Source organism: Eublepharis macularius, chromosome 3 (genome assembly GCF_028583425.1).
Source record: "Eublepharis macularius isolate TG4126 chromosome 3, MPM_Emac_v1.0, whole genome shotgun sequence".
In the NCBI taxonomy this organism is placed as follows: Eukaryota; Metazoa; Chordata; class Lepidosauria; order Squamata; family Eublepharidae; genus Eublepharis; species Eublepharis macularius.
In genome coordinates, this window is record NC_072792.1 from 52532467 (window position 1) to 52556545 (window position 24079).

General features: G+C 41.0%; 1 protein-coding gene across 4 annotated transcripts in view; it reads right to left on the bottom strand.

Moving 5' to 3' along the window:
• Positions 1–875: 875 nt before the first annotated feature.
• Positions 876–24079, bottom strand: part of NPAS2 (neuronal PAS domain protein 2) — an 84273-nt gene continuing 61069 nt past the window's right edge. For 2 of the 4 annotated variants that reach the window (XM_054973309.1, XM_054973308.1), the window contains exons 12-20: positions 22684–22765; positions 19077–19218; positions 16548–16648; positions 15506–15652; positions 11182–11382; positions 5771–5958; positions 5127–5219; positions 4119–4305; positions 876–2102 (exon numbers count right to left, since the gene is read on the bottom strand). In XM_054973309.1, coding sequence (XP_054829284.1) covers positions 1923–2102; positions 4119–4305; positions 5127–5219; positions 5771–5958; positions 11182–11382; positions 15506–15652; positions 16548–16648; positions 19077–19218; positions 22684–22765 — 1321 coding nt within the window. In that variant the 3' untranslated portion in view covers positions 876–1922. The remainder of the gene's footprint in view (positions 2103–4118; positions 4306–5126; positions 5220–5770; positions 5959–11181; positions 11383–15505; positions 15653–16547; positions 16649–19076; positions 19219–22683; positions 22766–24079) is intronic. The other 2 variants (XM_054973311.1, XM_054973310.1) reach the window with 2 other exon arrangements.

The following is a 24079-nucleotide window of genomic DNA, read 5'->3' on the forward strand; positions in this document are numbered from 1 at the left end:
TGAGATCTGAGGAGCTTAGGCTAGCCTGGGCCATCCAGGTAAAGCTTATATCCTGGAAATCTTGTTGGTCTTTAAGGTGCTATTGGACTTGAACTTTGCCCTTCTACCTCACAAGGTTATTGTGAGGATAAAATGCAGGGGCAGACCGTGTTCCTTATCCTAGCTTGTGTGGGATAAAAATGCACTGAAGAAAAAAAATGAAAATTAATGGACGGCATTCTGAAGTAGCTCTGTTAACTCCTGTGTTTGTGAGTATGTGAGACTGTAGTTGGTACCTCATTCTTAATTCAGCACAGAACTATATGTGTAATATAAACCCCACACCACAAATAAGCTTTGGGGCACCCCAACCCCATGATCAACAGATTCTCATCTCCAAAATTTACCACAGCTGGTACCATCCCAAATATTTTTGCTTGATATATAATATGTGATGCTCACAGCCCCACAGCCCAATATTTAGTAATAAATAACTGGTGGTTTTGTTCCTCAGAATCTGATTTATTCTACCCCAAGTTTTACATGATTGATGTATGAGTTGCCCAACCTTCATGTCTGACTGTAAGTTCTTTTACACAAGTCACTCTTAAGGATAATGCAATCCACATCGCAAACAAGCCGCACCCCACTGACTGACTAGCTACTACAGACTGCACGGACCCATCTTGCTTCATATTAGATGCGAAGGCTGATACACCAATGAACCCCTGGACATCCCATAGAATTAGGCTTTGGGGCTGCCATTGAAAGCAGCATGAGACAGAAACTGCCTCTACAAAAATATTACTAATTATTTACTGCAAAATGTTTACTCACAAAAAAGCACGAGAGAAAACTTCAGACTTGTGAAATGAATGGGTAGTTCATATACAAAATAATTTCCACATAATCCCATATACTTTTATTTTATATAGAAATAGGTTGGGTTTGGGTGTTTTTTTTTTACAACAGCTATATAATACACTACTTCTTTTATAATTACATAAAATCTTTTTTAAGAAACATCAACATAAAACATACAAAAGTGCAACTCTTTGAATCCTAAGTATCATAATGAAACAGATATGTAATAGTTTGCAGCATTTTCCCAGTTATTGGGCTGTAACACAGTGCATATTTTTTCCAGATGCTTGTTCTGTGAACAGTTGTTAGGGGGCTGTTCAGTTTGTAGGAGACCCTCTTTAAAGTGTTTAAAGAGCAAGACAGGTATGCTGAAACAATAGCTGTGTGATTGTGCTTAGATTTGCTGTTTATAAACTGTAATCCACTGAGTAAACAGAAACTGTCCAGTGTAATTTCTTTAAAACATTAGAATAGCGAGAAGGTAACAAGTTTAATACTTTTAAGTTATGAGTCAAAGGACTATATACCGCAGGGCACTGTTTTACTCAATGACATTATGTTTTATGTCACTGGAAGTGCTTTTTGGCCACCATAACAGATTTTTCTTTACTGAAAGTGCTAGGTTACGTTCTTTGTGCAGTTGTGCAAAATAATAATGTTAACAATAAAATAATATTTTGTCGTTTCCCTCAAAAGATCTCTCTGAACCAGTGCTTTTCATTATTCAATCAAAATAGTGAAGGCCAAGTAACTTGGGTCTACTTTTTGGGGAATAGCAAGAGTACTTTCTGGTTGAAGTATTCAGAAGAACCTTCTACTGAGACACATCAATTAGTGCCACAGTTTGCATGTGATTGTATACATTAGTATTACTGTTCATAACACAGTCACAAAATCGTGCAAACATCTGCAAAGTGATTCCCACTCATTTCTATTGCACTATCCACCACAGTTTGCACTTGATAGTCTCTTTTTATCACAAAGCTTTGAAAAAGAACACGTGTGCAAAAGCCAGCATTCCCCCCTCGCCCCAACCACTATAAATAAAGCTAACTGCACTGACAGTGCCTGATGTGATTCTATTGTAGACGTTGTTGCACGTTTGAAGACTCTGGCAAACTGATGGTTCTGGCTGCAGGCTGCTGCTGCTGCTGCTGTGACTGCACCTGATGGTATGCTACACTCCCTTGCTGCGGTGAGTAGGAAGGCAAGACTAGAGAATCTGCTTGCTCGCTGTGCAAAGGGCCTACAGACTGCACCTACAGACAAAACAAAATTCAAGGCAATCAAAAATTGTAGCATCTGTTTCCTTATCGAAAGTATACAGCAAAAATTTGCTATCGTATTTGGACCCTGTTGACTGGAATGAATGGTTTGTGGAAAACTTGAAACATTAGCTAAAGAGATCTAAATCCTGCACCATTTATGTTAACTGAAGCTTTTTGGATCAACTGCAGCAATCGCAGGGTTAACTAAACAGAGGAAAGGTGAATTCTTCCATCCCTGTCACTCCTCCATTGTCAATGGGTATCTTTTCCCATTATCTCTTGCAGCAGCTCCACTCTCTTCATATGGCAATCATGTCTGCCTGGGTATACACCCATGATAGTTGGAAATGGTTGTTGCAATAATCCCCAGCATTTTTATTCAGACACATCCTACTAATTTCAAAGGGGTTTAATCCCTAGTAAGAGTGTTTAAGACTGCAACCTTAATATCCCATTTTGTCATACAAGGTTCTCCTTGTTTTTTTGGCCTGAGCAAGTTTTATTTCTTTTTTATTTTATTTCCTCCAAGGAGCTCAGGGCAGCATACCTCTCTCTCTCTGCCTCTATTTTATGTTCACAACACCCTTTTAGGTAGGTACAACTCAAAGGCAGCCAAAAAACTTGCGCTTGTATCGGCTTGTACAAGTTAACCCTTATTTCATGTTTCTGTGGGAGCCCCAGTTATTGTTGAGTGCTCTTAGTTGAACCAGGAATTCCATGAGGCAGGAACTCCGCATGACGACTTGAAGACTCAAATATGATTCTAGAACTACTTCAAGACAAGGGATACTCTACACACAGTGCAATCCTAAGCAGATCTCATGAATTTAGCAAGTTGTAGTTTTGCTTAAAAATGCATTGTTAGTGTTTCTTGACAAATAATAAGCAATTTTGAGATGAGTCAATTAGTAAGCAATGCCTTCATGTCTCTCACTGGTCTGTCACCAGTGTGTTTTCATTTCTATTACTAACATACAAGATGTTTCTTTAGAGTAATATGACCAAATGCTTCATATTATTGCTAAATGCTCTTCATGTGTGTGCATGCACATTCGCTCATGAGCATCCACACACGTACATTTTTAATTCAGGTTTTTCCCGTTGTTTTGGTGTCTATTAAACAGCCGTAACATCTTTCACTCAGGTAAATAAAATCATGAGAAATCAAATCCCAAACTGATGCATATAAACTTGTGACCTAGCATTTTCTTCTGCCATTCTTTAAAAAAAAACACCCTTCAGTGTTGTATGAATAAGAGCAAAATTATACATTATATAGAACCTCTTTTCAAGCTTTCTAAAGGCACAGAATGAATGCCCAGTGGGAATGCAATCACACAGCTAGGTTTGCTCCCCAACTACATTTAAATGTATGTGTAGACTCTATGCATGTACCACATCGATACATTTGCACATTAGTAGACTTTGTTCCTGTTCCAATAAATGTGCACAGGTCACAGGAAGGTCTTACCACCTGCTTCCCAATGCTCGTTCATTCTATTTATGTATCTACTCAGGGCTTCCCAATGCTCGTTCATTCTATTTATGTATCTACTCAGGGCTTTTTTTCAGGGGGAATGCAGGGGAACGGAGTTCCAGCACCTCTTGAAAATACTCGGCAATAGTGCTTGAAAATAATATGATTTCAAAGAATCCCATGTGTTTCTTCCTCATTTCCCTCGAGAGTTCCGCCACCTCTTTTCCCAGAAAAAAACCCCTGTATCTACTCATTTATATCCCACCTTTCTCCCCGATGGGGACTGAAAGGAGTTTACATCATTCTCCTCTCCTCCATTTTATCCTTAACCCTGTGAGGTAGGATAGGCTGAGAGAGAGTGATTGGCCCAAGGTCACCCAGAAAACTTCCGTGGCCGAATGGGGTTTCGGACCTGGGTCTCCCAGATCATAGTTCAACACTTTAACCACTATAACACACTGGCTCTCAGTTCTACCCCCCTCCCCTTAGAAGGACCGGAAAGAGCTTCTGTCATTGCTGCTCCCTCTCACCTGAAGGTAGCATTGCTGTTGATGCGGTTGACGTTCTAGTTGCATAGGTGGCAGAGATGAAGCCTGAGAGGGCAGTGCCGCAGGGAACCCTGGATGTAATACTGCTTGATCCATCAGCACTATGGGTGCCCTGCTGCCAGAAGCTTGCACTTCCAAACTTTGGAACGCTTGTAGGCTTTGAGAATACCTATTATCAGGGCAGGGGGAAGGGGAGGAAAGTCCAGCAGCACAATTATTATGAGCAAATGGGAGGAACAGCAGGTGCTGCTGATTCAGAACCTGAGTATTTGAGGAGATTAATCTCGTACAGAAAACATGTAATATTAGACAGTCAAGTGCCTTTATTTCTACGTAATATCCCTCTGTTCAGTTGTAGATGTCTAGGTCCATCTTGAAAGTGCTACAAGTACTGAAGGAGATTGATTGGGGGCAAGGCAGAGAAGTTGCAACAACACAGCCTTTTGGACCCTAGGATTGAGGTGGCCTTGCTATTTTGAGTGGGCCAGATTATTGGGAATATGTGGAAGGATTTTAGGAGTAGAAATGTATAGGATAAACAGAGATAAACAATGGTGTGAGTAGGTAAATTGAATATTTAACACCATGTGGCATCTGTCCCAATTTGCACTTACCAAACAGACTACTTTTCAAGTAGCCATCCTCAAGTTTCATTACATACATAACCCTTCTAACAGGTATTACATCCCAAGCTCTTAAGGTGGCCATGAGATGAGCTATGTACATAATCAGTGGAGGAGGGAAGGATTCAGCAACTAGGATGTAAGAAAACTTGATCTGAGGGGAGCTTGGGTAGGCATATAAACTCTATGATGGAGAACGTAGGTACAGAATCTTGATGACCAGAAAGTAGAGACATTCCAGCTCTGACATAGTTTTCTTAGCTCAAGTACCTCACTGGATGAGTAGTGGTTTCATGATCTCACTCACTTTAAAGGTATTTCACGATATTGCAAAACTTATGTTTCCCCCCAAATAAATATTACATACTTAGTTTGTTGAGAAGCCACACCAATGTCTGATGACTGCCTTGCATGACAGGAACCAGGCATCATTGGCTGAATAGGCTGACTGAGTAAAAGTCTAAGAAACAGAAAATTAAAGCATATTAATTCAGTGTCAGTGAAGAACAGATGAGTTGCATACAAGGGGAAAGGAGATAGTTCTTCAAAGGCTAGTTTGTGTATTTGGCAGTCTTGAATGGATACTGGGTTCAGAGACAGGCTTCCATTCATTCTGGAATAAAGAGGAATTTCAACATAAAATCATTTTATCCTTCACTAGGAGTGGGTCTACGCATTGTGATTGCCACAGAACTGTTCCCCAAAACAGAAATCACATCACAAATTTTCCACCACCTCTACATGCAGCATTTACATACCTTTACCATGCAGTGTAACCATGTTGTGAATGTTCCTGGGACAGGGATATTTCTAACCAGATGAGCCCACATTCTAATGGCACCTAATGTGCTTGGGCCCCTGGACCTTACCTCTCTTTCTTTCAAGATGATCAAATGAACATTTGTCTTATTGTTCATGGTCTTTAGCTAATTACTGTATGACAGATAAACAGGCAATTATGTACATTTTTAAAAAGAAAGAACGCAGCGCTTCATTATACAATCATTTTACCTCAGTTGTCGATCGTGGCTGTAGTCCGGAGTACTAAGCTGGAGGCTGCTATCCTGTAGAAGGTCAGCAGGTGGAGCTAGACTCACAGATTGTGAGAGCATGGAAGAGTTGCTAAATTGCGGAGTTAAAGTGCTGGAAGAATGGCAGTTCTCTTGCATCCCTGTTGTGGTTCTCTCTGATTTCTGATCCTGGAACAGTTAACAACAATAATCAAAGTCTTTGAGTTGATCCAAAGGTTTGTTGTAGGTACAGAAGGGCACTCCAGACAAGGACGAGGAGAGATTTCTGTTGATTTCCCCTTCCCTTAGCTCTGCAGCCTTTCATGCGGCATCCTACATGATTCTCAAGGTTGCCCTGACCCTCAGGAGCAGATTTTGGGTGGATGAAGGAGGCTGCAGTAGGAAAGGGGTGGTGGGTAAGATCCATTCTGCAAGGAGAACTCCATTCACAATTCTCTGGCTCAAGTGCATTGGCTTTATTATAGAAACACATGAAACTGTCATAAAATTGTTCTCATAAAACGGTTCATCCATACCTTTCATACAAGACACTTAATATGATACTTTCCTATTCTATTTTTAGGTCAATGAAGGGATATTTTGTAAAAAAAAGAAAAATCCATATTCGCAGCAAACTAAATGGGGATAGAGCAATTTATACTTCTCAGATGTTTGAAGAAGCATGAATATTTTGGACAACGGGAACACAGGTGCAAATTTACACTGGAGTAATAGAACATAACTTCCAAAAGGCAGGCTATTTTGAAACCACATACTAATTTCTCTGGTTAAAAAAGAAAAGGTATTATTACCTGAGGCACAACCTGCTTCAAGAACCATTACAGTCCCAGTGAGGTACTTGCAAATAAAGCTGTCTTCCTTCAAGCCACAGGTAGGTGACTTTAGAGGCACCAGTCTTGTGTGGCATAGTAGCTTGGAGGAGGAGCTGTGATCTGGAGGTCTCAGCTCAGCACAAACTTGCTATGTGCCTTAGGTAAGCCTTTCTCTAAGCCTCATTCCTCCTCTTTGCGGTATAGAAATAACGATACTGGCCTAGTATTTTACAGGAAGATACTGTAGGTCCGGAGAATTTAACCCCTCAATACCTGCATGCTTTCTGCTAACTGAAACTAGCCTCCTCTGTATTGTTATTAACACATTAAGGAAAGACCAAAAATAGGATTTTAAAAGGACCCATCTTTCACCCTTTAAATTAGTCTGTCTAGTTCATTTTTATCTTGTTCTTCCTCCACAAAGCTCAGTGCAGCATATGTGGTTCTCTATTCTTCCGCTTTATCCTCACAACCCAGAGAACTAGATTAAGTTGAGAACCTGACTATCCCAAGGTCATCCAATGAGCTTCATGTCAGAGTAGGGTTTTGAATCCAGAACTCCCAGAATCTAGTATGTGTGTGTGGGGGGGGGGTGTCAGGGGATAAATGGTCGATAAAAGAAATGAGTATTGTTATACAAGCGTTGCTGTTTAGCTCCCATTTATTTCAGAAGTGGCGTGGGCATAAAAGCATCCAGTGAAGTGCGCTATTAGAGTAGTGTGCCTGTTTTTTTTACAGACTAGATATTTATGTCTTATCTCTTGGTGGTGAAGAGTGCCATCAAGTCATAGCCGACTTATGGTGACCCCTGGTGGGGCTTTCATGACAAGAGACTGCCTCTGCAACCCTGGCCTTCACTGGAGGTCTCCCATCCAATTACTAACCAAGGCTGACCCTGCTTAGTATCTGAGATCTGGTGAGATCAGGCTTTCCTGGGCTATCCAGGTCAGGATGGTCATCTCTTATTCGACCCAAATACAAGTTCAAATGTTTTATCATGTTTTATTAACATTTAGAGTTTTTGACTTGCGGGGGGGGGGGGGGAAATCTACTGATATGTTAGGATGTTTGCCAGAGTAATCATTTCATTCTTCTAAAGGATGTAAATTCCTCCTCAGTGTCGGTTTTACAACATTCGAGATCTTATGCTTGTGTGGCACAGCAGCTAAGGGTGAAATTTCATTTCAGCCAAGAAGTAAATACATGTCCTTCAGCTTCTCTTATTTCAGTATCAGTCCCTGTTCCCTCCCCCTTCTGCAAAAATATACTCATCTTACTGGGCTATTGTAAAGATTACTGGGATAATGTAAACCAGGCGTCCCCAGTGTGGTGCCTTAGGTGCTATGGCACCCACCAAGTGTTTTTAGAAAGTGGGTGGACTTCTGACTGGCCGCTGGGGATCTGATTGACTGCAGATTAAAATAACATTGTTCTGGCAGAAGATGCCACCACAGTTTTATTCCCTCTCACACTCTTATTTCCCAGTGATTTTTTTAAAAAATTACTCTTCATATCCCCTGTACTTGTGCTCTCTCTCTGTCTCTCTCTCTCTCTCTCTCTGTGGCTCCACCTCCCCTGGTGGCCATTTTTTTTGGTTGCGCCCACCATTCTGTGTCAGAATTCCAGAGGTATACACAAGCTCAAATAGGTTGGGGACCCTAGCCTCCACTGATGTAAACACCTGAAGAGTGTAATATAAGTGATGAGAACATGACCCTACACTCCAGTTACATCCTTTGGATGGGTCTCGCCTAAGTGGTTTTGTACCAGTGCATCCTGTTGACCCTAGCTTCCACTGCAAGTCCCAAGAGGACAACAGCCATTTTGCCTTGATCATATTATGATAGATAGGGGGGAATTAAGGACACTTTGAAGAAAATATTTGCCACTTAGTACATTTTGCAAGATCTGAATATCAAACCACTGTAAGGCGCAGTGATTGAATTACTGTCTGAAACGCTGTACTTTTTAACCAAATAACCAGGGCGGGGTGGTGGGGGAATATTCGTATATTTCATCATACACAGAAATCAGGAAATGCAAAGCTCAGCTAACAATGTAATTAAATACTAGACATGCCAACTTTTGCCTTGCATCACTGAAGAAAGCATGCTTTGAATCATAGCCAGAGGTCTGCAAAGCGTCAGATAAAGCATGCAGCTAATACATCCAAAAGGCTAATTCTTTAGATAAATCTGATACAGTTGGAGAGCAGGCCTTAATTGGTTGATTAAATAAAAAAAATTAGTTAACTAATTGAAAGGGAAGAAAAATCAGTCATTGCAATGGAAATTCAAAGGCAGAACTATTTTTTATCCAGCTTTTATTATGAATACTTGATTAATAAACTGTAAATTATCTCACCCCCTTCACTACAGACCTCTCCAAAAGGCAAGGTTTTTAAACAGCATGCAACTTTGTATTTATTCAGTTAAGCACTCAGTGCCCAGATGATTAATGAAATACTGAAATCAATGGACTACTCTACTTTTAGAGAGGTAGGTCAGTAGCAAAAAAGGTCAATTTCAGAAGACCATTAATGGGTTTTTTTCCCTTTTAAATTCCCGTCATGTCTGTCTGTCTCATACATGCCATGATTGTGTTGCTGCTGACATTATGCTAAAGTCATGCTATTGTATTAATGTGTATTAATTAAAACGCACACTCTCTCTTCCTGCATAACTGTAGTGCAGATGTTACTGAGGACCCAAGCAAGGGCCTCTCCCTTATCTTAGAGAAATATGTGAGTCTCAGCTAGCTGTAACCTTGAAGTATCTAAATGCCAGTTTCAGCTACTCTCCCCAGATGCTGGGAATAAGTTGTTGTCTATCTGATTCATAGTCATAACTAAGTTGATTCTCACAGAACTTGTGTAAGCTTGTGTGCCAAAACTCTAACTGGTGTTTGAAGCGCAGGAAAATGAAGTATAATAGAGACTGCCCGATTTGAATTGCCACTTCTGTCAAACTCTGTGATGGAGTGCAGACCTGAACTGTATGGATTCTAATAAAACTCCTTCTTATGGAACCAACATGTGTTCACTACAGATGGGCTTGAGAGATCTACCTGCCAGGGACTGACAGGTCTGAACAACCAGAAATGTCACTGATGTATTTCACTATACAAGGAGACCTCCATTTACAGAGATAGACAGTTCATAGAATCATAGGGTTGGAAGGTACCTCTAGGGTCATCTAGTCCAACCCCCTGCAAAATGCAAGAAATTCACAAATACCACCCCCCAACTGTCCCAGTGACCCTTGCTCCATGCCCAGAACATGGCAAAACATATCCAGGATCCCTAGCCAAACCAGCCTCTGGAAAACCACCACCCAACCCCAAGGTGGCGACTGGTACCACCCTGGGCATGTAAGAAGGGCCACAAAACCCAAGCACTGATGCAACTCCTCCTGCTCTCCCCCTCATGATCTGCCCAGGCTCACAGAATCAGCACTGCCATCATATGGCCATCTAGCCTCTGCTTAAAAACCTCCAAAGAAGGAGAGCCCACCACCTCCCGAGGAAGTCTGTTCCACTGAGGGGCCGCTCTGTCAGGAAGTTCTTCCTAATGTTTAACCAAAAGCTCTTTTGATTTAATTTCAAGCCATTGGTTCTGGTCCGAGCTTCTGGGGCAGTGGAAAACAACTCCGCACCATCCTCTGTATTGCAGCCCTTCAAGTACTTGAAGATGGTTATCATACCACCTCTCAGTCGTCTCGTCTCCAAGCTAAATATTCCGAGCTCCTTCAACCTTTCTTCATAGGACTTAGTCGCCAGACCCCTCACCATCTTCGTTGCCCTCCTCTGGACATGTTACAGCTTGTCTGTGTACTTCAGGCAGAAATGCTATTTGCTTTGGGCACATTGTATGCCCCTTAAGAACCGCAAGAATGCAAGACAGTTTCAAGTAAGCAGCCATGTTGGTCTGCAGTAGAACAGCAGGATTGGAGTCCAGTGGTACCTTAGAGACAACAAGATTTTCAGGGTATAAGCTTTCAAGAATCAAAGCTCCCTTCTTCAGATACCAGAAGTAGGCATCTGAAGAAAGGAGTGTTGACTCTCGAAAGCTTATACCCTGAAAATCTTGTTGTCTCTAAGGTGCCACTGGACTCAAATCCTGCTGCAGGAACACAAGAACACTGGGAGGAGGCTTTAATATCATTTCCCCCTCCGTTTCATTCTTAGCCGCTTCACTGCTAGATGAGCTTAGAATGGAGCTGCATTAGATCTGGGCCTGAGTGAGAATATATCTGGGCCTTAGCTGACAAATTCATTGGTGATGCTTAGCAATACCCTTCTGGGGAGGGAGCAGGGGGCAACACCATTTCCTCTGGGCTTGCCTTCTTTGCCTTTTATTCTTGTTTGAACCAGTTATGAACTGCTTTGGAAAGAAATTTCTGCAGTTCAGAAAAATGTATACGTGACCATTTTGCCTGGAGTAAGGCTGCTGAATGTAGATGATTTGTACTACTTGGATTACACTAAAATAAAAACTAGTTTTGTTTGTTTTTTAGAAACTGTCCAAATTTCCCCAAAATACAGTTGTCTGTATGACAACTACAGGGTTCCGTAAACTTACCTGGCTGGATAGGATATTTTCTTCTCTTAATCTCTCACGGTCTGCTGTTTGAGAACCTGCCACCTGTTCTTGAAGAGGCGGCCTTGGAATAACTTCTTGTGGTTGCGGCTGCTGCTGAGAAACCCTCTCTGACTTCCCCTGAGGATCTGGCTGCTGTAGTCTGGCAAAATTCAGAGATGGTGTTGGCTGCTGTAAAAACATCTGGTAAACCAAAATGATTTTTTTTTTCATTTCAGGCAAATGAAGCCAAGAGACATAAACAATTTCAAAGCAACACTGTGAATAATGTTTCTGTCGGGTTTACTGGCAAGCTCCATTTGATCCAGGATTCAGTTGTAGAAAATGGGTTGTGTCCAGTGCTGTTTTTCTACAGGCACAAAGACCTGACAGAGCATTCCCTCCTACAACAGCCCCAACTGTCCCCACTCAAGACCTATTTGGGAGACTTGGTGCTGCTGTAGGAGGAAGAAGCAATGAAAGTTCTGTTCCATGGGCAGAAGTCTTTGTGTCTGCAGAAATGCTGCACTGGATCTAACCTGTTGATTTGAATGACAGGAGTCTTCCCTAGAAGAATGCATGAAGTGAGAGCAAAGATCTTGTATCATGTGGATCTGCTGCACTAGTAGAGGTTCCACTCTGCAGTGGAAGGAGCCTTCCTGACTCATGAGGTTCTTTGAACAGCGGGAGATACTCTTGCCTCATGGAAAGGCTCTTTCTGCCAAAGGAAAGCACTTCTGCTAGAACAACACATCCACAGGATCCAACCCAATAGCTTGTATGGACAGGATGAACACAGCTGTCTAAGCACAGCCATCTTCTACACTTCTGAAAATAATGGAAGAACTTCCATGTATGTTGGATGGCATGATGGCTTGCAAGCATGTTTCGGCCCTGGCTGGCATTTCTAAGTTATCACTTTGAGTACTGGATAATAAGAAACCTTTTGTTCTCTGAGATGTGAGAAAAAAGTGCTGAACAATTTATGGCTTGGATCCACCTGAGATTTCTGCAGATGGAATGAACTGGCACCCATGGAACAGCAGGGCTTCCCCAGCTCCCTCTCATGATGCAAGTTAAAAATACGTCATCCCCCATTCCCCCACCCCACCCTGGGAAGAGCATGGGAGGGACTATGAGGTCTGCAGCAGAAGGAGGAGTTGGCAAAAATCCCCTTTCCTGAAGATGCTTCTCCCTAGACAATGCAGCCATCTGCGTTTTGGCGTATGCATAGCTTGGCCCCATATCCTCAACAATCATGACTCCTGTACTTTCTCTGGAAAGGCACTTTTCCTTTCCCAGCTGAGATAACACAGTGGATTGTGTCTCTTTCCAGAAATCATCAGCATTAATCATGTCAAGAGAATAATATGTATATTTTAGTTATCTATCAATGAATATACAAAAAGTAACAGAAGATAGAAGACACAAACATGCCTTTAGATATTTGTGAGAATAACAACTGCAATTTGCTATAATCTTTGTTTAAATATTAATAAAAGTTTTTAAAAAATAGAAATGGTCAGGTAGAGCATTAGTGGTAAAAATTGTTCTTCAGGCGCCAATGTAACAGAATAGAAAGTGTCATATTGTGAGATTTTGGTGATGCTCCTTTATTGTATTGTATAGTTACTTTAACATGATCTCTTAAGGAAAAAAAAACCTTTGTTTTAGTTTCACTTTTCATTTGTTAAGTTAGTTGCTGGCCGTGGCTGGTTACTGCCTAGCAGCACTCAAACCAGGCTTTACCTATGTTCAATGAGTTCTGAACAGCTTTGATACTGGATGTTGTGGAGTTATTACAGAAAGTATTTCATCTGGCATATACACAGGAGGTGTGAAAACACACAGCTGTCATGGCATCAGCAGCAGCAGGCGGGTTGAAAACAGGTAGGAATGGTATCTGCAAACACCAGTTTCCACTCCATTTGAAGCTGTTTCTGCCTCTGCCCCTCCACTCTTCCACCCTTTTCTCCATTGTGCCTACACAAAAGAGCAGGCACAGGAGCAATTCCAGCCCACAGCCTATATCCCCATTTTCCCTCACCTCTTTTCCTGCTGAGATGCACTATTATGCTACATAAGAACTCGACTAGGAAAGTAAAAAAGCCCTTTAAAACAGAAGGGTAGATGGTGTATGGTGGCAAGCTGCCCTATTCTGTTTCAAAAGCTGACCTCAGCTCCGCCCCTCTCCCCATAACAACAACAACTGTGCTTATATACTGCTCTTCTAGACAGATTAGAGAGGTGGACAAGGTCATTGTTGTTATCCCTGCAATACAGCTAGGGAGCTGGGGCTGAGAGGAGTGGCTTACCCAAGGCCACCTGCTGAGCTCATGGCAGTAGTGGGATCTGAACCAGCAGAGTGCTGATCTGCAGCCATGCCACTTATCCACTATGCTATAGCTGATTATACTGGCTATGGGCTGAGAGTCCAATTATCCAACCACCCCACACTTTTCTCTTTAAACCAAACAAAACCAGGTTTTTATTTTCTCTGGGTTAATGGGGATGAAATTGGGAGCTAGATGAGTCATGCTCAAATTGGGCACAGTATCATCTGGACTCCCATGGGGTTTTCCCACTGCCCATGTGGGGAGGGCGGGAATCCCCATGTGAAAGCAGCACAAGTTTCTTTTTACCCTGTTGTTAACTGGATAGAACATTAAACAACTGAAACTTGTACTCAACATAAAGTATTTTTTCTCTCATTGTAGGCAAATCTAAGTAGATAAACCAGAAAGTTCACACTTGTGCCATCATTAATCTCAGGAATCTCTCTACAGTGTGTCAAGACATGAGAAGCATATTACTAATCTCTCCTAATTGTAGCCTCATTAGTATTCTTGTGAAAGAAGCAGGGATAGCACTTCTCTCATATCTGGAAACAGACATCATCATACTAGAAAAGCAACTGGAGAAAGCTGTTCCATACATGCTCTTTGGAAAACAGACATTTTAACCATCTGTTCTGTTCAAACCAAGAAACCCTTACCAAGAGCTATTATTTTTAAAAGATATTAAGAGGAAAGATATCACACTGAATTGATAGTTAGGGATTTTTTTTTTAAGATACTAAACTGTAAAGCACTGTTTTATAGACATTGTTCTTACGTGGTGTGCATTCTTCCTACACTTAAAATGTATTCAAAGAGACTGGGAATATAATCCTAATATATAAAAGGCAACCCATGTTGCTAACAGCTCACTTTTTACCCTGGCGCAGGCGCAGTGAGTCGTTGCCAATACTGTGCCTGTGCCAGGATAAGCCTGGCAAAGCAGCCCTTCCAAGGAGGTCTCCAGAGGGCCTTGCCAGTGCAGCAACCTTCTCTGCTGCTGTGGGGCCTTGGGAGGGCCGTGGTGCTGGGCCTCTCTGCGGCCATGGAGGCAGCAGGAAGGCCCAGTGCCACCAGCATAGCCCTCCGGAGGTTCAGGAAGGCCTGCTGCAATAGGAAGGCCTGGACGCAACCCCCCACGTGGGCTGGGAGTGTGACGGGCGGCCACAGCCATGCCTCAGGGCTTCCCCCCCTACTTCTGGACAGCCATGCTCAGCTGCAGAGAGCCCAGAGAAGCCCAGCCCCTCCCGGCCACCCTCTGTCCCCATGGGCGCCTCAGCAGTTCCTGGGAGGAGATGCTCACTGAGGCCAGTGGAGGGAGACCCAGCGCAGCTTCCAGAAGGGGCGTGCAGAGAGGCTCTCTGGAAGAGTCAGTGGGTCAGTGGCAGCCAGGCAGCCTCCCTTCCTCCAACCTGGGCTCTATGCCCAGGGTCCCACGAGGGAGAGGCCTCCCTGCTGGTCTCACCCACCCGCTGCTCTCCATAGACATGGTGCAGGGAGAAGTGCCATTTTCTAGAGCCCGTTGTTCGTACAACGGGCTTGGTTGCTAGTATAATCTATATGAAAGAGAAGGGGAGCACTCCAAGCAAGGTACCACAACCATTTAAAAAAACATAAATACATTCTCTGCAACAGAATATCAAAGCCAAATTTTCTTCTCCTTTTCTCCCGGTTGAGAACAAATCATAGGTAAAAGGAAATTTGAAAGTACACAAAATAAAAGATAAATCATTCAGTGTAAAGCATGCCAGTACGAACAGAAAGAATATTTTACTGAAGTGTTGAATTTAATCAGGTGCACCTCCATGTGTTTTCAAAAAGAGCATCCAAACCAGTTAGAAATCTGCTACACTTGATTGGTTTCTACCAATATCAACAAGGTATATAGTTTTCTCCATTAAAATATCTCAACATTTCTCCATTGATCTTCAAATGCTTTTATTAGATGAAGCCATCATCTGGCAGGGGAAGGTGAGTGTTGTCATGCTCACCTGTATGTTGGACTCCTGTACGACGCAGAGCTGTTCTTGGATTTTCTGCAGCTCTTCCTGTTGCCACTGAATATTGGCTTGTAGAATACGAGTCCGTTGCTCGAGCTGGTCCTTAATACTTTGGAACATGTTAAACTGGGCCGAGAGCTTCAAGAAGAAAAAGAAAATAAATGTATATATTGTGCTAATTATAGTAACTGTAGTGTAAACTGCCCTAGTTGTATAAAAATAATAAGTACTGTGCTTTTACATTCTTTGTCCCTGGGGCACAACAGGATCTATTCTCTTTCAAAATGCTACATCTTCTCTAGCATTTTGTATTTTAAAGTTATTACTATCATTTCATAATCAAGTACTAGAATGTTTAAACTGAAACTGTATTTCACTGGACAACCCATCATCAATTAGCATAATACTATAAAGTATATTTGAGATCAGCCATTAGATTTTATGAGAGACTACTGCATCATATATGCTATATGATGAAGCAAAATATTTAATCAGCGAGCACAATATTGCATTATAACTAAGGAAGTCTATATGAACTACATGCTTAGATTTGCAGAAATCAGAATTCACTAGTCTTGTACTGAAAGTGAAAGTGTACTGCAATGAAAAATGAAGCACAATGAGCTAAGGAGAAGAGAAAACCAACAGAGACTTAGAGTGCAAAACAGAAGTGGATGGTACAATGGGACTAGTTTGATTTTGACGGTGAATTTTCCTACTGAGGCCCCAAATGTCTTTATATATAGAATGCTGCAGTGAGATTCAGACCTCTCAAGGACTATAAAGATGCATCTTGCAATCACAAAGAAAAATATAGGAAAAAGGGCTGAATGTGAATTCCATCTTCTGGATATATGAAGGAAAAAATTGGAAGGAAGGGTCTCTCTTTTATAAAGAGCAAGATTGATATTGTTATTTCCTAACTTTCTGGGAAATGACTGATGGATTTTAACATTTGTATTTAAAATATGCCTGTGGAATGGAATTCCTGTGGGTACTTCTGTTTACATTGATGAACGTTCTAAAGCTTTACCTGGACAGGTGCAGATTGGCTGGATCGCTGCAGTAAATCCTGCGGCACACTGGGGGTTCTTTGTAAGGAGGGAGCCTCTGAGAGCAATTGTGTAGTTGTGGCTGCAGGAGAATAATTATTTTGATATCATCTGTATACTAATTTATCACCATTCACAAGAACTGTTACAGCTATTGTTAATACACAAAAAAGACTGGATCCCTGCAAAGGAAGAAGGAAGCCAGCTAAAGAATTAACACATCAATAACTGATACAGGCAGCTAGATGGTGGAACAACATCTTAGAATTTCAGGTCTGAATCACAGACTTCTTTTCTGTTCCTCTTTGTGCCTATAGCATTTTTGCTTTCTTGTGGAATAAATGCATTACTGAAGTCATCACAGGATTCTTTCATGCTATAGTATACCTGCTGTTTAAAAGTAAACTGAATCAGGAACACCAGATACTTGTATCTTCTCATTGTTTCCAAATTGTACTAGAATCAAAGGGGGGAAAAGAGGAACATACACAAGCAAGCAAGAACTGCATGTATAAACACAAGCTTCTCCATGTTTTCAATGCAGCAGCTTTCCACTACATGAGAGGTAAGCCCCTTTAAAAACTGGATAGAACTTCTGTCAACACAAACAATCAAATCTCTGGCTACATGCAGTATTTCTCATATAATCATGGGGAGTAGAAGCTGCAAGGTAGCTATTTGTATATTGGTCCTGGACTTTAATGATCTATTGCTACTGATCTACTTCAGATTTTTAATACAACTTTTATAAAGCTATAGCCAAGAAGCAAAAAGGAGGCAGGATCAGGAAGTTGCACAGCAGCTATGGTGACCATGCCCCAGAGAGCCAATGCAGTCATTGTAAAGAAATTATAGAAAGGAAATTCAGAGAAAAGCCAGATACAAGTGCACATAAAATTCCCATGTGTGAAAACTGCATTGCTAACATGCATGTCTTCTGCATGCAGTCACAATGCACAGAATTCTCACCACCTGGAAGCAGCCCAGAAGTAGCTCTGCAGGTCTTTCACATCACTTTCTACCTGATCCTTGTAATTGGAGATGCTGAGGATTGAACCTGGAATCTTCTGAATGCAATGCAGATACTGTACCACTGAGCCTGGCCCCACCAGAAAGCTCTGATTTGCAAGGAGGGCTAAAGAACACGTGCCTCTTTAAATTCTTAACATCATCATTACTCCCCAGCTTTAATTATCAAGAGGCTTTCCATTCTTTCCAGTGAAAAATATACAGGGACCAAAGTAATGGTAAAATATTGGGATGTGGTTTGTTTTCACTTTTGGGTTTTGGCACAGGAATATAAGGATTACTTAGACTTAAGCCCCAAAGGATATAGTGCTTTAAAAAAAACATAAATCTGATTATATCAGTATCCAGTATGACTCAATAGTGGGCATTATTATTTTATTTTATCTACTGCATCATGTGCCAGATATCTCCTAGAACAGTCAACAAATCCAATTTAAAATTGTTGTCAAATAGTATGTTCTGCATTCTTCAATACATTGTTCCAGAATTTTTTTAAGCAGTTTTCAATGCATAGCTGTTGTATCATAGTTGTTTCATATGTGCTGAGAGTATAAACTGTGTGCTGGAAAGTTCTTGGTCAAGCAGTTATTTTCTCAGCCTCGTTCTACCCATCTGTAATTATGGGAATAATAATACCAACCTACTTTAAAAGGCCATTTAAAAATTATTTTTAGGTTTGCTAACTTTTAAACCAGTGCCTCTAGCTGTCAGTTTAATATTAGCTTGATCCGTAACAATTATCAGAGAATATTATTTAGCTCCATTCCATGAAAAGCTTCAACAGCCCACTTCTTCATATTAAATCTCTATTAAAGGGACAAGACATGTTTTTCCTAGTTAGTTCGCACTTACTAGTACACTCAGAAAGAGAGCTATATAAATGGGTGTGTGTACCATCAACTCACAGTTGGCTTTTGACAACCTTGTAGAATTTTTAGGGCAAGAGATGAACAGAGGTGGTTTACTGTTACTGACAGTTTTTATGAATCAAGAGTGAATTTCTCATTGTTATTTATGAAAAGAAAATATTTTCTGTCAGTTCAGGATTTTTCTGCACAATCCTAAGGAGAGTTATTCCAGTTGACTGGAGTAATTCTCCTTATGATTGCTGTGTTTGTTTTGTAGAAGGAAGTCAAAAGCTAAGGATTGTGTGAAGCAATGCATGCTTGGAGCTGCTAACTTAATCTAGTGAGCAGAAAGTATTTATTTCTTAAAAGTAAAGATCACTTTTTGCAGTTCTAGTATCATTGGAATTGCAGTTCCATATGCTATGGAACCATAGCATCCATATGCTATAAATCCATATGCTACCAGCATTTGCCTTTTGTTGGAGATTTTGTTTATATATATACATTTATTCCTTACATACTTTTTGTATACATTTAATCTACAAAATAACGTTGACTTTTTTGTCTCATTTTGAGTTTTATTGTACCACTGAACATTTTGAAATCCATATTTGCATAGCAACCACAACTTACATGCTGTGTCAGGTAAGGATGTAGTCAAAGATTTGTGTGAACCTTGAGATGATGCAGAAAGGGTCCGACTGGCATTGAGAACTGGCACGCCTAATTCAAGTGCATTAAAGTGCTGTTGAGGATCCAAGTCTGAACCGCTGTCCTTAAAAACGAAGTAAATATTGTATTATAACTGTTTTTAAGCTTTACAGTGGTTACAAACCTTGAGCTAGCATATTTCTTTAAAATTTGTTCTTTTAAATGTTTCCTCTTTAATGCCATGTATCATATTCTTATAGTTATACCCAGGGCTTTTTTTCAGCAGGAATGCAGTGGAACGGAGTTCTGGCACCTCTTAAAAATGGTCACATGGCCGGTGGCTCCACCCCCTGATCTCCAGACAGAGAGGAGTTTAGATTGCCCTCTGCACCGCCGAGCGGCGCAGAGGGCAATCTAAACTCCCCTCTGTCTGGAGATCGGGGGCAGGGCCACTGGCCATGTGACCATTTTCGCCGAGGGCAATTTAAACTTTAAAAAACTCCCCCCTTGTTCCAGCTGTCCCAAAGTGACGTCATTGTGCGGTCCTGAGTTCCACCACTGAGTTCCACCACCTCTTTTCCTAGAAAAAAAGCCCTGGTTATACCAATTTTATAGTCTTCAGAACACAACTTGGCCATCCAAACTGTCCCTGGTTTTCTTTCTTAGTGAATCACTACCCCAACAGACCAAAAAAGACATGAAGCCAGACTTCAGCTACATCTATCAAGAATATAAATGTCTGCCCTAGCACTATGACCTGTCTTAGAATTTCAGCCATTTCCCTCCCTAACCTGAGCACACATATACATATATGTAAGTCCCCATGGTTCCTTTAGCAGGTTTGTGTACCAACTAAAATTAATCTCCAGTACTGTTAATACAATGGCTGCCATGTTTTTCCTCAGCTCTCAACCTTCTAAGAAATCTGTGTTTCTCACTTAGCATTACAGGGGCATTTCACCGACAGCTGATTTTTGTGTTTTCAATAGGATGCTTTTATTATTATTTTTTTCTTCCTCCTCCCAAGACTGAGGGTACAACCTGACACAAGCACAATTTTAAATCTGCATTGTTGTTCAGCATTTCACACAGTATGGCAAGGCCTTAAGATCATGGCCTGCGATATCTCCCCCTCCTCCCCCCCACTTAAAAAAAGCATTTAAGCCTGATAAAAGTATGGAGAATTCAAAAGCTTGCACACTGCTTTGGGTCATTCTGAACGCTCTTAATAAAATGTAACCTAGAGTGATTCTGCACACGTTGGATAACGCACTTCCAATTCTCTTTATAGATCATTTGGAACAGATTTTTTTGTGTGTGGAACAAAAAATCCACCTCAAACGATTGATAAAGTGCATTGAAAGTGTATTATCCAATGTGTGTGGAATCAGCCCTAGTCTCCCTGGCAGCGATAGCTGTTCTTTGCTGCTCGGTGACCACCCCATGCAAACCAATACCTTTGTATCCCCCGGATGAGTAGACAAGTTGTGTAGGAAAATGTTGCTAAGCGAATATTTCTAATTCCAGCTATGCTCATTATGGCATGCAAACAATTACTTCAAGCCAAGCAAAACCTATTGCACAGGAAATTAGAAGACAGATGACAGGAAGGTATGAGAGGGAAATCAAAGCAGCCAAGTATGGTCAGAAGGAGGAAAGGTGATGGGGTACTCTCAATGTCACAAACTACTAAGGGCTTATCAACTCAAGGGTGTAATCTCAGTGTGAAACTAGACTGAATTTTCTTCCTTAATGTTGTTTAAATCCGTATAATGTTTCCAGGCAACCAAAGTTTCAAATTGCTTTGTAAAATATTCATGAGAAATGCAGTTATTAGCTACCATACCTCTGAAGATATAAATCACAGGAAGTCACTGCTTATATGTGCTATCATATAATTTGTTTTAAGAGCCAGAAGTCATGTAGCAAGGAGTGAGTTAAGGACAGTCCAATGAGAACTTCAAAAGAAATAATTCCTAGAAATAATCCTGCCACAACTGGCAGGATGCTGAGAGTGCCGTAAATGGTGCTCCCAGCATTTTTTTTTAAAATGCTAGGTACATGGGGACCTGATTTGGATCTGGACTACAGTGAAAGAGGTGGGGAATCCCCAGTGCTATTACCCCAAATAAAAATGGTCTTGTAGAACTGCTGTTTCCTTCACTGGGGAAAACGTATGGGGATTCATATCAGTGCCTGGCTTGCCACAAATTTGCTTTTCAATACCTGATACTTCCTATGCTCCGGTATCTAAAAGCACATTCTCTTTCAAATTTGACTTCAAGCACGACAACCAAAATGTGAGGAAGGGGTCTGCTTGTCTGTCCCTCACTTTACTGGCTCTTTAAAAAAACTATTTACAAGCTGTTATGGCCTTTACTTTCTCTAGGGTAGATTTTGCTTTTAATCTTTCCCTTACACCCTCTGGGTAGATTGCTGCCACCGGGAATATTATACACCAAGATTTTTATTTGTTTTCCCTTTAATAACGTGCCTAAGCATCAGGCTCCTTCGTGGTTCTATGTGGCCCTGAGGATAGGAATGGGATATAGCAATGACAGCTACTCTGGGATATAACAAAAACAAAATAAACTTTTATTTTTTCAAGAAGCATATCAGTTTCATGAAAGTAGTTCTCTGTTCTTAAAGTTACTTCATATAAACTCATTCACACAGATCTCTTCTAAGGCTTCACACACAGTTAGCCTCTTTCTCTGACTCAATATTTCTCACAGAACTGCTTAAAGTTACTCAGGCAGCACACAGCTAGCCTCTCTTTCCTCTAACTAAATATTTTTCACAGAAATGCTTAAATTTATTCAGGCTGCGCGCAGCTCGCCTGCTTTCTCTTGACTGAAAGTTTTCTCTCCACTCTCAGTCTAAACTGCCTTCACTCCGCCCACACTCTCAGTCATCAACCAATCATATCACTCACTCATCCCTCTCTTTCACCCCCACTCATCACCTATCTCACACCAAGCATTTAAAGATACATGCACACATTTAATTGAAATCATTACACAGGTGTTATTCATTTGCACCACTGCAGCAGCACAATGGACAAAGCTATACTTCCTGTTATTGTGAACCAGGTGGAAAACTGACTTGTTTGAGTACATGTAATCTTTTATCATAAGGAAGAGTGGGCCAAGGCACAGCAACAATGTTGAGGAACAGGAGAAGGATTGGAAGACGACTCTAGTTCTACCTATAACACATAATATATTTTAACTCTTTATTTGTGCAGGCAATTTTTAGTATAGTGATAAGGCTGCCAGCTGTCTTTAGTTTTTTGTTTCGAAGAGTTATTCCCCTTAAAATGATATAATGAAGAGTTCTCATTTCAGAGGTCATAGCTTCACCATGTCCATTTCTGAAATTCATTTCCAGAGAACTGAATTCCCAATAACTACTTTGTCTTGCTCACATCCTGGAATGTCCCAAACACACTAGCATTAAGGTGCCACAAAAGCAGAGAGTCCTAAACAACTTAAATAACTATCCACATGTTTGCTGATTGCTGAAGTACAAGCTGTATGAACCAGAAAATGGGAGGGGGGGGGAACAGAAAATAATAAATAGAGCATACCTTTAATACCGAAGAGATGACCTCCGAAGAACCATCTTTCAAGATCAAATCTTGTCTCCTTTCTACTCGAACATCTGAATAACTGATTTAAAACTATATGTGAAGAAGTATATTCCATTCCAGTGTGCAGACAGCAGCATTAGATTCACCCAACTACAGTTTCATTACTCAATAAACTCTGTAATAGGACCCCACAATTCACATGATTCATATGCATATAGTAATGTTGGTTTGTATCCTACTCTCCACAAAGTTTGTTTGAAAAGCAAGTTCTGTCTGAAGCCTTCTGCCAGCCTAAAAAGCCTTCTTTCAACTTAAAAGGCTGTTCTGCTTGAAGAAATAGCCACTCAAGTTGGAGGAAGTTTCCTTAGGCCAATAGAAGTCTTCAAACTTTGTTGAGTGGACTGGTAGGATACAGATCATTGTGTTCAGCTTCTGCCCATTAATATTCTATTTGCAAAAGAAATAGACTTAGCTGTAATCTTATATATTCTAACTTGGGAATAAGATCCCTAGAAACGACTGGAATGTGAGGCTTCATTATATTATATTCATGTATGTACACAACAAATAAGTATTTCAGCCTTTCATAGTATCCAGGTGCTTAGGGTGCTAAGATAGACCATAATTCTACAATACATGGACTCATAGTGACAAACACAAGTTTTCTTTGGAATAATATGTGAGAAGGAGTTCTTACTCCAAATACATAGATATAGAATTGCAACCTTAATTTCAGTTGTGCTTTCTATAACACATGCCTTAGTCTATCACCCTTTTTATAACTCTAGTACAAAATACATTCTATATGTAATTATACCAATATATGCGCACAATCATGAGGATATCTGCATACTCTTTGAACTTATTTAACCATAAGCAGGCCAAAAATAAGTATCTTACCTCCCTGCACAGCCCCAGATGTCCCCCTAAAATTCTGTGGTACAAGGGACCCCACACAAACAGCATGAAGGGTGAATTGTCTGCCAAGGGAGGTAGGCCTCCTCTTGGAGGGGGTGGAGAGGTGTGACGGGGTTTGAGTGCATCAGTGTATCAGTGAAGCTGAGAGCAACACCATCAGGAGTGCAGGCTTGGTCAAGAGTCTAAACTCCTGGAAGAGACAGTCAAAGCTGAGACACCAGACTATGATGCATCCACCCCCTTCAGGAATCAATGATCACATCAGCAGAACAGAACTGACTGTTCCAATGGTGATGGAAGAACTCTTGAAGGCTAGCTACTGGGCTGCAGCAGTACACTGAAGAACTATAAAGAAGAGATGAAAAGATTACAAATACCTTCAAAGAAGAATCTTTTGACGAAGAACCAGAAATCTTAGAAATTGAAGTAAAAGCTGCACTCAAAGTAATTGGGAGAAACAAAACACCTGGAGTAG